Source organism: Ailuropoda melanoleuca, chromosome X (genome assembly GCF_002007445.2).
Source record: "Ailuropoda melanoleuca isolate Jingjing chromosome X, ASM200744v2, whole genome shotgun sequence".
NCBI classification, from domain to species: domain Eukaryota; kingdom Metazoa; phylum Chordata; class Mammalia; order Carnivora; family Ursidae; genus Ailuropoda; species Ailuropoda melanoleuca.
Genome location: NC_048238.1, coordinates 97,810,611 through 97,823,235, shown reverse-complemented (window position 1 = coordinate 97,823,235; position 12,625 = coordinate 97,810,611). Strand labels below are relative to the sequence as shown.

Sequence of the window (12,625 nt, the reverse complement as noted above, 5' to 3'; positions counted from 1 at the left end):
ATCAAACTTTACATCGGAATCTGGGGATGTACTGTATGGTGATTAACATAATATAAAAAAAAAAAAAAGAATTACACACGCTACCGACAGCCGGCCAGGCGCCCCTGAGAGAAAGTTTTTAGAGGTCATTTAGCTCATCTCTGGTCTTCAGGTAAGGTCTCAATTCTACCAAGCTGGAACAATTCACTAAGCCAAGCCCTCCATCGAAATAATGTCTCCAGGAAGTGTCTCGGCACCTCACCAGCAACCAAGTGAAACCATTCCTTCCTTCGATAACTCTGAACCCCGACATTTCACAACTTACCTTAGTCCTAACCCCTAACCACCCTTACTTACTTTTAAGGGGCCCCTCCTCATAAGGAACATAAATTCATTGTGCGTTAATTATAAGCCACCTCCTTATTTCATCCCCCCCCCGAAGCCAGAAGCAGGTTGAATAAACATCCAGGTTGAAGTACGTTTCTTTTTTTTTTTTTAAGATTTTATTTACTTATTTGACAGAGAGAGAGACAGCCAGTGAGAAAGGGAACACAAGCAGGGGGAGTGGGAGAGGAAGAAGCAGGCCTCCCAGTGGAGCAGGGAGCCGGATACGGGGCTCGATCCCAGGACCCTGGGATCATGACCTGAGCTGAAGACAGACGCTTAACGACTGAGCCACCCAGGCACCCCTGAAATGTGTTTCTGAGGACCGTCATCTCCTCCGTAGGGGACCACGAACTCTGAGGTCAGAGCAGAGGTGTGGTGTGGCCCTGTGTCCCCCGCATGGCCAGACATACAGCAACTAGGTGACAAATATGTCTTGCACCCAGAGGGAGCCAGTGACATTGTTAGGGGCTTTCCACACACACTACCTTTGGTCCTCACTGAAACAAGATAGGCATTTTCTGGATCAACGGAAGGTTGGGGAGGCTCAGAGTCTTGGACAAAGATCCCACAGCTAGTGCAGGATGGCGCAGGGATGCTTCATAAGTGGTGGTTCAAAGGAGATCAAGCAGAAGATAGCTGTTAGGATGTGGTGCCTGCTAATTCACAGGGCCAAAGGGCCACAGGCCCAGGCCCCAGGGGGCAAGGCAGCTGGGAGACTACTGCTTCCGGGGCACGCGTGAAGACGCAAGAGATGAGGCAGGCACAGCACAGGAGGGATGGGAAGAAAGTCCTCTGAGGACTTGCCCAGAAAGCCTAGATGAGGTGAGCCCAGATGACGTCCTTTACAGAGCCTGCTGGGCCACTTTCAGAAGATGCCCAGCGCTCCTCTTCCTGAGCCCTGAAGCCACAGAGAACTGTGTAACTATGAACACAACACAACCTGGGGCTCCACCAGGAAGCTCTCACTTCCGGTCCGCGACCAGCTCTGCTCATGGAAGCCAGCCTGGTGGTTCCATGCTCCCTTCACAGAGGACTCCCCTGTGGTAGCCTGATGGAGAGGTGGAGCTATGGGACAATATGGCGGCAAGGCCCTGGCTGGCCGGCCAAAGCTCAAGTGGTAGCCCGAGCCCTCTTGTTCCTCGAAAGTCTCTTCCCCTCTCAGTACACAGATAACAAGAAGAAAAGGGGACCAGGGATATCTAACAACCCTCTCACCTTAGTCTAAGACATACTGTTTTCTGGAATGGAAATTCCAAAAGAGGGGAAACACACAACAACCCAGGACTTAATTAACCTGTCCTCTGGTTTTATTTCCCTTTCGTACAAAATGGCAGCTAGGCAGGAAAAGGCGCTAAATAATTTCTCACTCTTCCACTCTTTGGCTCAAGGTTCAAGTGTTACCTGTTTCACCTCTGAACCTTTTAGAGAAGTTGTTCCCTCTGCCGGAAGCACTCCTCCATCCTTCGCCCTGCCCCTTGTATCTCCTAGCTTCTACTCAACCTCGGGTTCCAGCCGACACCTCTCTAGGCCCTTCCTGCTCTCCCTGACCTTTCCTCTATGCTCCCAGAGCCCCTGTGCCATATTGTACCTGCCTAGTGCTTTGTCCTTCTAGAGACCTGCCACTCGCGGAGGAGGGGGTATGTGTTTTCCAAGAGTGGCGTCTTAACAACATTTTTTTTCAAGATTTTCTTTGTAAGTCATCTCTACACCCAACGTGGGGCTGGAACTCACAACCCTGAGATCCAGGGTTGCCCGCTCCACTGAGCGAACCAGCCAGCCTCCCCTTAGCTACGATCTTTAGAGTAATATGTTACGATAACACTGAAGATTTTGATGAAAAGATGTCAGAGGAAGCGCCATGAAGGCGAGGCTGTGAGACTTGCGACTTAGGGGAAAAGGCCATTAGAGGGTGACATCTCTTCCTCCCCAGCAATCAGTGGCACAGCCCCCAGGCTCAGGCTACCCCCTTCAGAGTTAGACTCTGTCAGTTTCTCTTCTCCCCTCTCTGACCGAAAGTTCCATGAGGTCCCACACCTTGTCTCTGGCGCTCGCTGTGGTATCCCCAGGGCCCAGCACCATGCAAGTCACATAGCAGGATTTCGAGAAAGATGTGCTGGCTGAATAATAACTGCGTGACATTGTGTCACCTCTAGCAGGTCCGTTCCCCTCTTTGAGTCTCAGTATTGTCATTGGTAAAATGAGATGGGCCACTGTGAGTTATAAGGGCCCTTCCAGGTCCGAATGTGATGGCAGGCTACTTCTAATCCATTATGTGGCACTATGACGTCCGTAGGCTAATTTTGGCAAAGATCTTTAATCCCCTTCAGTGGAAGATGCTAGTGAATAAAAATTACTTATTAGGTGTGAAATCTATGCAAAATAAGTTTATCTCTTATTCTATGTGACAGGCACAGCCCTCTCGAGAAAGGAGCAAAATTAAGACAAAAATAATGGTATGTCAGATGATATACAGAAATTTCAAGTTTACCAAAAGGGTCAGAGTGCTAGGAACCACATTCTTCATTTTTATTAAAATTTTTGTTCATTAACTGTCTTGTCCCAGGTCTAACCAATTTTTTTTCCATTTAAAAACAAGGCTTAATAAATATGTATCTACTGAAAACATGTCGGGTAGCCAGCCCTGTGCCAGGTGCCATGAAAATAAAACATGTCCGACCCACGACATCCGCCACAGTCTACTTAGGGAAACCAGACTAGAGACTCGGTGGATATGGAAGACAAGAATGCAAGCAGGGAGTGGGGAGGAAAGCAGAGGCTCATGAACTCCAGGCAGGCTTTCTGGGTGGGATTTGAGCTGAACCCACAGGAATAAATAGAATGAATGTACATAGACAGAAAGGGGAGCCGCTAGAGAATTCCAGGAGAACAGAACATCCTACAGCTATAACTGGAGACACTGTGTTAAATTTGAGTTGGTATGTGGTATATTTCAGTTGGCCCAGTGCAATCTCCCTGCAATAACTCTGTGAATATTTGACCATTATAAATTCATTCCTTTGGATAGCTTCTCTAGAAAATGAAAATATGCATGGGTGTTAATGTATGGAACTCTTAAATCCTTCAACTTCGGAGTTAGACAGCCTGGATTTGGTTACTAGTTTATGCCACTTCCTAGCTGTGCGATCTTGAGCAAAATCACTTAGCCTCTTTGTCTTAGTCCTTTCTAGCTGTTAGAACAAAATATCAGATTGAGCGCCTTCTAAATAACAGAAACTTCTTTGTCACAGCTCTGGAGGCCGGAATTCCAAGATCAGGGTGCCCACATGGTCAGGGTCTGGTGAAGTCTTACTTTCCAGTTCAGAGATAGTTTACTCTGTCCTCACAAGCAAGCTCTCTGGGGCCTCTTGCACGAAGGCACTCATCCCATTATGATGGCTCCACCCTTATGATCTCCTCCCTTCCTGAAGGCTCCATCTCCTAATACCATCATCTTGGGGGTTGGGACGGCAATGCATGAATTCTGGGGGACACAAACATTCAGACCACAGCACTCTTGAGTCAAGGTTTCTCACAAGTGAAGGAGATAATAAAGTGTGAACATTAATAATTAATAGTGATCATCAACCATTTCATGCTAGCTCTGACTGCTGTCTTCCCAACAGCTAGATGGGACAGAGTGTGCCAAATGAATGAACCTTTTATTAGCCAGAGCCCCCAGAGGAAAATAATAATAGCAACGCAAACAGTTACCTGGTTCTTACGACATGCGAGACAATGTTCTAAGCACTTTATATGTATTGACTCTTTTAACCCTTAAGAGCCCAGTGAGGTACTACTATCGTCCTATTCTACGTAGGGGGAGACTAAGGCCCATGGAATTGGGTAACCCGCCCAAGGTCCCGCAGTTAGACTATGGCATAGCCGCCTTTAAATTCAGCCGATCGGGCCCCAGAATCCAGGCCCGTAACCACCACATCATACTGCTTCTTGGATTTAATAATGGGTGAGGACTGCAACCCTCAGAGAAGGTTCTGGAAGCAGTGGGAAGGAGCAACAAATGCCTGAGGGCAAGTGTCCTACTGCACACCGCTCAGCTTCCAATGAACTGGCCCAAAAGAATGGGCGTGAAGGCTTTGAGGAGCCAGGGGAGATGCAGGAGGAAAGCACCAGCAAATTGAAACAACACCCATTAGGAAGACTCGCTGTCCTTTTCTGGTTTTACAACATCTTGAGGCCTCTGTTTGGTCACCACATGATCCTTAAGGTCCCTTGCAAAGCTGAGAAGCTGTGAAAATTAAAAGCTGGGGAACATCATTAAAGAAGACATTGATTCATGTTGAGGGCCAGGGGTTGTGCCAAGAGACTTGCAGAATAAATCAGTGAGCGTATTCTAAAATAAACAGAACATCATGAAAATAGCAAGAGCTCATAATTACGATGAGTCACCATATGTCAGTTCATGACAGTTTCCAGAGGCAAAAACTTACCTTAAAGAGTGAAGTTTGGCCAAAAAAATTAAACAAGATGGTGTGTAAGTTGCTAAGAGGAATTCTCTCCCTCAGTGATTTAGGCAAATATATGGAAGCCAAAATCCTTCCCAGAGGGACCTCACCCAGGTAAATCTGTCAAGACAAGGTGGGAGATGGAAACTGGAATCATCATCCATGAGCCGGAAGCCCTCCCTGCCTCCCCAGTCCCGGTGCAACGCCCAGAGCATCACGCTGGAAGGCTGAAGGGTGGGAACTACGTCCACAAGCTATGCGGCACCTTTGATGCGCACACGTGCACATGCACACACTCAGATCACAGGGCCAGATGTGACCAGAGTGCACACACACGCACACGTACACACACACCCCTTTTCTTCCCAAACTTATCTCTGGCATCCTTGCACCTGGGTATGCATAGAGGTGGAAAGGGGAATGACCAATTAGGTGATTGGCTCTGATTCTCGGAAGTAAAGGCCAGTCTTTGAAAGTAGACCCCCTTCACCCATACAGTTCTGAGAGGGAAAAAAACAGAACAAAAAACCAATATGGTAGCATTAGGCATTGCTCCATATTTTATTGGGCAATGCTTTTGTTGAAAAGTAAGGCAGGGAAGCGAGGCTCACTAGTAAGAAAATTTGCTGATTTGATGGGTAACAGTGTTTAGGAAGTATTAGAACATTTTTAGAGTGAGAGGGGGCTTTACCAGTAAACTGGGACGACAGTTGTAAACCTGGACTCTCCCAGGCAAAACAGGGTATATGGGCACCCTTACATGTATTTACTCATTCAATCCCTCTATCAGCTCTGAAATATATGTTGTATGATGATATCAGGAAATGGCAGCTCAGAAAGGTTAAGTGACTTGTCTAGGGTCACACAGCTGGGATATAGTTGAACAAAGATATGTGTAATTTGGGCCTCCGTTTTCCACTTTACCCATGTGGCCTACCAAGGAACTATTATCTAGCTAGCTGCAGAGGTGGGGGAGATGAAAGTTTATAATATTTTCAAAAATTATTTGTGAACCCCAAAGCCGTGACTCTTCTGCCAGCACAAATAAATTCTGCTAGGGCAATGAAGCTCCTTGGAGAAGTTCTGATTTTTTAAAGATTTTATTTATTTGTTTGTCAGAAAAAGAGAGACAGAGAGAGAGCACAAACAGGGGGAGCGGCAGATGGAGAGGGAGAAGCAGGCTCCCTGCTCGATCCCAGGACCTTGGGATCATGACCTGAGCCAAAGGCAGACACTTCACTGACTGAGCCACCCAGGCATCCCAGAGAAGTTCTGATTTAGCTTCAACATGTAAGCAGTTTGGTACCAAGAATGTGATTGACTCGCTTCTCCCCCAAAGTCTATGTAATAGAAAACCCCATATGTAACCAACATACAATGGGAAGTCAACATGTGCCTCCAGCACGGCTGAGTTGCTCCAAAGGGACTTGACCCTCTTGCATGTGACAACTATACAAAATAACCCCAACCCGAAAGCACTGGAAAATGAACAAAAGCAGGCTGATTCTGGACCAGAGTAGACACTTGGCAAAAGGTAACATTACAAGGTGAGTTACCTGTTTCTACAGCTCTAACTTGATGACAAGGTGAAACGAATGTGAAGAACACTCAAAATTCTGATAGAAAACCTGTAGTCTTAGTGGCATGAAGAACCATAAAACAAAGATCAGGGTAACCACCACCTGTCACTGGCAAGTCAGCCTGTGGGGAGGTGGGGGGGGCGGGGGCAGAGAAGGAGCAAGGAATTGTGGGAAGGAGAAAGCTAGAGAGGAGGAGCCAACATTCTTTTTTTTTTTTAAGATTTATTAATTTGAGAGAGAGAGCGCGCTCGTTGCGAGAGGGGCAGAGGGAGGGCAGGGGGAGGGGCAGTCAAGCCGACCCCGCAGGGAGCCCATGCTGGGCTGGATCCCAGGACCTCGGCATCACGACCTGAGCTGAAGTCAGACACTTAACCTACTGAGCCATCCAGGCACCCCATCAGAAGGAGACAAAATTCTGAGTATAAATTCTGCCGGGCCTCTGAACCACTAATGTTGAAGAAAGACTCCAACTAAGGATAAAGGAACTTAACTGAGATTTAAGCTGCCATCCAAGAGATGGAATCTACAGTTCCATTCCAACGGAGTCATTTGCCTGGTATAACAAAAGTCAATAGTCTTCTGAAAACCATAGTGGAATCCAGAATTTCCACCACATAACATTCACAATATCCAGGACATAATCCAAAATTACCCCATGTGTGAAGGAAGAATGAATGTGACCCATTTTGAAGTGAAAAGGCAATCAGTGGAGATCAACCTGGAGGTGACCCAGATGTTGGAGTCAGCAGATAAGGATTTTTAAGCAGCTGGTGTAACTGTATTTAAAAGGAAATAAGCTTGCAATTAAAGCACAAAAAGGAAATAACAGCAGAGAAGCAAGCAGAAAAAGAACAAAATGGAAATTCTAGAACCAAAAATACAATATCAAAAATTTTAAATTGCACTGGATGAGTCCAAGAGTAACAGGAAGATGACAGATGTCAGTGAACTTGAGGAGAAATTGGTAGAAATTACACTATCAGAAAAATAAATAGCAGGGGCGCCTGGGTGGCACAGCGGTTAAGCGTCTGCCTTCGGCTCAGGGCGTGATCCCGGCGTTATGGGATCGAGCCCCACATCAGGCTCCTCTGCTATGAGCCTGCTTCCTCCTCTCCCACTCCCCCTGCTTGTGTTCCCTCTCTCGCTGGCTGTCTCTATCTCTGTCAATAAATAAATAAAAAATCTTAAAAAAAAAAAAAAAAAAAAAAAAAAAAAAAAAAAAAAAAAAAGAAAAATAAATAGCAAAATGATTAAAAACATGAACATAGCCCCAGGGACCTGTGGGGCAACACCCAAAAATCTTACATACATGTAATTGGGGTCCCAAAAGGAGAGGACAGAAAGAATGGTGAAGAAGCAATATTTAAAGAAATCATGATGGAAATTTCCCCAAATTTGATAAAAGACATAAATTACAGAATCAGGAATCTCAGCAAACCTCAAGCAGGATAAATGCAAAGAAAACACACCTACACACATAATACCAAACGGCAAAGAAACAAAGAAAACACTGAAAACAATCAGGGAGGGCGCCTGGGTGGGTCAGTCCATTAAGCATCGGGCTCTTGATTTCAGCTCAGGTCATGATCTCAGGGTCCTGGGATCCAGCCCTACATGGCATTGGCCTCCACACTCAGCGCTCAGCCGGGAATCTGTATGTCCCTCCCCCTCTGCCCCTCCCCCTGCTTGTGTTCTCTCTCTAAAATAAATATAAATCTTATAAAAAGGAGAATAAAGGCAAAATAAAGACATTCTCAGATTAATGAAAACTAAGAAAAATTCATCACCATCAGACCTGTACTATGAGAAATGCTAAGTAAATTTCTTCAAGTTGAAGGGAAATATTACCAGATGGAACTCTGACCTTTACGTAAGAAGGAAGAGCATTGAAAATTATAAATATCTGCATAAATATAAAAGACTATTTTTTCTTTCAATTTCATAAGACTCTTTAAAACAAAGATGGTAACATTGTCTTGTGGGGTTTCTGACCTTAGATATAATACATATGACAACTGTAACATAAAATACAGAGGTTATGAATAGATATATATGGTCAAAGTTCGTGTGTTTTACATGCATTAGTACAATGGTGCCTCGAAGCAGACTACAAAAATATAAGGATGCATATCGTAATCTCTAGAGCAACCATCAAGAAAATAATGCAAATAGATATAATTGAAGAGTCAGTAAAAGATTAAAGTTCAATCGTAATAAAGATTAAAATAAACCAAAAGTCATCAGGAAAAGAGGAACAAAAACCAGAAGGTCAGGTAGAAAATAAAATAAAATGGTAGTCTTAAAGCCAACCAGATCAAAGAATACATGAAATGTTAGAAGAATTATACACTTCAATTCAAAGGCAGATATTTTCAGGATGGATAAAAAAGTGAAACATAAACTGTATGCTATCTACAAAAAGTGCACTTTAACTATGAAGAAATAGAAAGTAAGCGGGTGCAAAAACATAGATACAACAGTAAACATGAGAAAGCTGCAATGACTATATTAAAATCAGAGAAAATGGACTGTGAGACAGAGTATTACCAGAAATAAAGAGAACTATTTCATAATGATAAATAGGTTAGTATTAGAGTTATTTTGAGGATGTCATAACAACATATATGTATATCCACCTTATAGCAGAGCCCCAAAATAAACAAAGCAAAATTTGACAGAGCTAAAGGGAGAAGGAGACAATTTCACAAAGTCAGCGATTTTAACACCTCTCTAAACTAAGAAATAGCTAGGAAAAAAAACCAGTGAAGAGATGATCGGAGCAACATTATCGACCACTTTGAGATCTAATTGATATTTATAGGACAACATATCTGACAACTGCAGAACACAGCAAGTGTTTCAAGTGTGTGAAACATCAAAATAGATCACACACTGGGTCATAAAACAAGCCTCAACAAGTTTAAATGGATTGCAATTACTCTGAGTACATTCTGTGATCCATGTGAAATAAACAAGAAATCAACATCAACAATATGTCTTGGATGTTCCTCAAATATTTGGGACTTAACACACTCCTGAATAATCCAAGGATCAAAGAGGAAAGTAGGAAATATTCTGAACTGACTGCTCGTGAAAATACAACATATCAGGGCGCCCGGGTGGCTCAGTTGGTTGAGCGACTGCATCTTGGTTTTGGCTCAGGTCATGATCTTGGGTCATGGGATCAAGCCTGTGTTGGGCTCCACTCAGAGTCGGCTTGAGGGATTCTCTCTCTCCCTCTCCCTCTGCCCTTCCCCTTGCTTGTGCTCTCTCTCTCTCTTTCTGAAAGAAGGAAAGAAAGAAAGAAAGAAAGAAAGAAAGAAAGAAAGAAAGAAAAAGAAAATACAACATATCAAAATTTGCAGACCGCAGCTGAAACAGTGCTTAGAGAGATATTTATAGCTTTTAATGATTATATTAGAAAAGAAGAAGTGTCTAAAATCAATGGCCTATGGATCCACCTTAAGAAACTTGATAAAAGGGGCACCTGGGTGGCTCAGTTGGTTGGGCATCTGCCTTTGGCTCAGGTCATGATCCCAGGGTCCTGGGATGGAGCCCTACATCAAGCTCCCTGCTCGGTAGGGAGTCTGCTTCTCCCTCTCCTTCTGCCCCTCCCCCCGCTTGTGCTCTCTTGCTCTCCACGTCAAATAAATAAATAAAATCTTTTTTAAAAACAGAAACTAGATAAAGAAGAGCAAAATAAACACAAAGTAAGTACACAGAGGGAAATAATAAAGCTAAGAGCAGATGGTAACAAAATAGAAAACAAACGATAAAGAAAATTAATGAAGTTGGTTCTTAAAAAGGATCAACAAAATTGAAAAATCTCTAGTTATACTAATCAAGAGGGAAAAAAAGAACAAGAAAAGAAATTAATATTATCAAGAATTTGGGGTGCCTGGGTGGCTCAGTCAGTTAAGCATCTGCCTTTGGCTCAGGTCATGATTCCAGGGTCCTGGGATCCAGTCCCTCATTGGGCTCCTTGCTCTGCAGGGACCCTGCTTCTCCCTCTGCTTGCTGCTCCCCCTGCTTGTGCTCCCTCTCTCTCTTTCTCTGACAAATAAAAAATAAAATCTAAAAAAATTATCAAGAATTAAAGAGAGATTTTTACTGTAGATCAGAGATTGATAAATTGGTCAGCAGACCAATTCCTACCCAAAGCTTGTTTTCATATGCCTCAAGCTAAGAATGGGTTTTACATTTCAGTTTTTAAAGAATGTAACAAAGGAAGGAAGGAAAGAAGTAAGGGAGGGGGAGGGCAAGGGAGGGGAGGGGAGGGAGTGAGGGAGGGAGGGAGGGAGGGAGGAAGAAAGAGAGAGAGAGGAAGGAAGAAAAAGAGAGAAAGAAAATTAAAATGTTCATCAGACCTCTAGAGACCACCTGTGACTTACAAAGCCTGAAATATTTATTACCTTTTACAGAAAAAGTTTGCTGACCACCCCTATAAAACCTACAGACATTAAGAAATCATTAGGAAATATTATGAACAACTATTGTCAACAAGCTTGACCAGTTAGACGAAATAAATTCTTTTTTTTTAAAAGATTTTATTTATTTATTCATTTGACAGAGAGAGACAGCCAGCGAGAGAGGGAACACAAGCAGGGGGAGTGGGAGAGGAAGAAGCAGGCTCATAGCAGAGGAGCCTGATGTGGGGCTCTCCCATAACGCCGGGATCACGCCCTGAGCCGAAGGCAGACGCTTAACCGCTGTGCCACCCAGGCGCCCCTAGACGAAATAAATTCTTGGAAAAATAGAACTAACCAAAACACACACAAGATGAATCAGAATATCTGAATGGCTCTACATCCATTAAATTAATTGGGTTTGCCATCAAAATACTTTCCACAAAGAAATTCCAGACCCAGAGAGTTTCCGAGTAAACCCTATCAGGCATTTGATGAAGAAATAACACCAACGTTATGCAAACGTTTTCTGCAAATATAACAGGGACCATTTCCCAACTCACTTTTATGAAGCTGGCACAACCCTAATCTAAAGCTTGATTTTTAGAAAATCAGAAAAAAATTCCAGACCAATATCTTTCATGAACATTAGTGTAAAAATACTTAAAATATAAGCAAGTTGAAAATAGCAGTATATAAACATGATAATACATCATTAGTAGGTTTTCTTCCAGAAATGCAAGATTGGTTTAACATCCTAAAATCACTGTAATTCACCATATTAGAAGGATAAAGGAAAGAAGCCAAATGATTGCTTCAAGAGATACAGAGAGAAAAAAAAAACATTTGACAGAATCTGGCAACCATTCACGATAAAATTTTTCAGCAAACTAGAAAGAGAAGGTACCTTCTTCAATCAAATAAAGGGCATCTAAAAACAAACAATAACAACAAAAACATGGCTAACATCACGGTAATGGTAAACTAGTGAATACTTTTCTTCTGGTATCAAGAACAAGACAAGGATGTCAATTTAACTACTTCCATTCAGCATTTTATTGGAGGCTCTAATAGCAAAAAGGCCAAAAGAAAGGAATAAGAGGAATAAAAATCAGTAAGAATGACATTAAACTGTCTCTGTTGCCAGATGACATTACATAGAATGTCCTAAGGAATCTCTAAAACAACTGCTACAACTAACAGGTGAGTTTAGCGAATTCATAGGATTCAAAACTAGATGATAGACAGTTGACAGATGATAGATAGACAGACATAGAATATCAACTTTATTTTTATATTTAACAAAAGACGTGATACCACTCCACTTAAAAGTTCAAAACATTGTGATACTATTCTACTTAAAACTACAAAACAGGGCCACCTGGGTGGCTCAATCGTTAAGCATCTGCCTTCAGCTCAGAGCCCCGCATCGGGCTCCCTGCTTGGCGGGAAGGCTGCTTCTCCCTCTCCCACTCCCCCTGCTGGTGTTCCCTCTCCCGCTGTGTCTCTCTCTATCCAGTAAATAAATAAAATCTTTAAAAAAAAAAAAAAGCCTTTAAAAAAAAAACTACAAAACAAAGGGACACTTGGGTAGGTCAGTCAAGTAAGTGTCCAACTCTTGATCTCGGCTCAGGTCTCCATCTCACCATGATGAGTTCAAGCCCCACATTGGGCTCCACACCGGGTGTAAATAAGTAAATTCATTCCTAAATATTTTATGTTTTCTGATGCTGTGGAAAATGGAATTTTTTTTTACAATTTTTCTAATTATTTGCTGCAAGTATATAAAAATAAAGTTGACACACTCTAT

The 12,625-nt window shown here is 43.0% G+C and overlaps 1 protein-coding gene across 1 annotated transcript in view; it reads right to left on the bottom strand.

Annotated features, from left to right (window-relative positions):
- ADGRG4 (adhesion G protein-coupled receptor G4) overlaps positions 1-12,625 on the bottom strand; it is an 84,656-nt gene that overhangs the window by 25,694 nt on the left and 46,337 nt on the right. Inside the window, exon 13 of the mRNA XM_034649053.1 lies at positions 4,815-4,949. Within this exon, the coding sequence (XP_034504944.1) occupies positions 4,815-4,949 (135 nt within the window). The remainder of the gene's footprint in view (positions 1-4,814; positions 4,950-12,625) is intronic.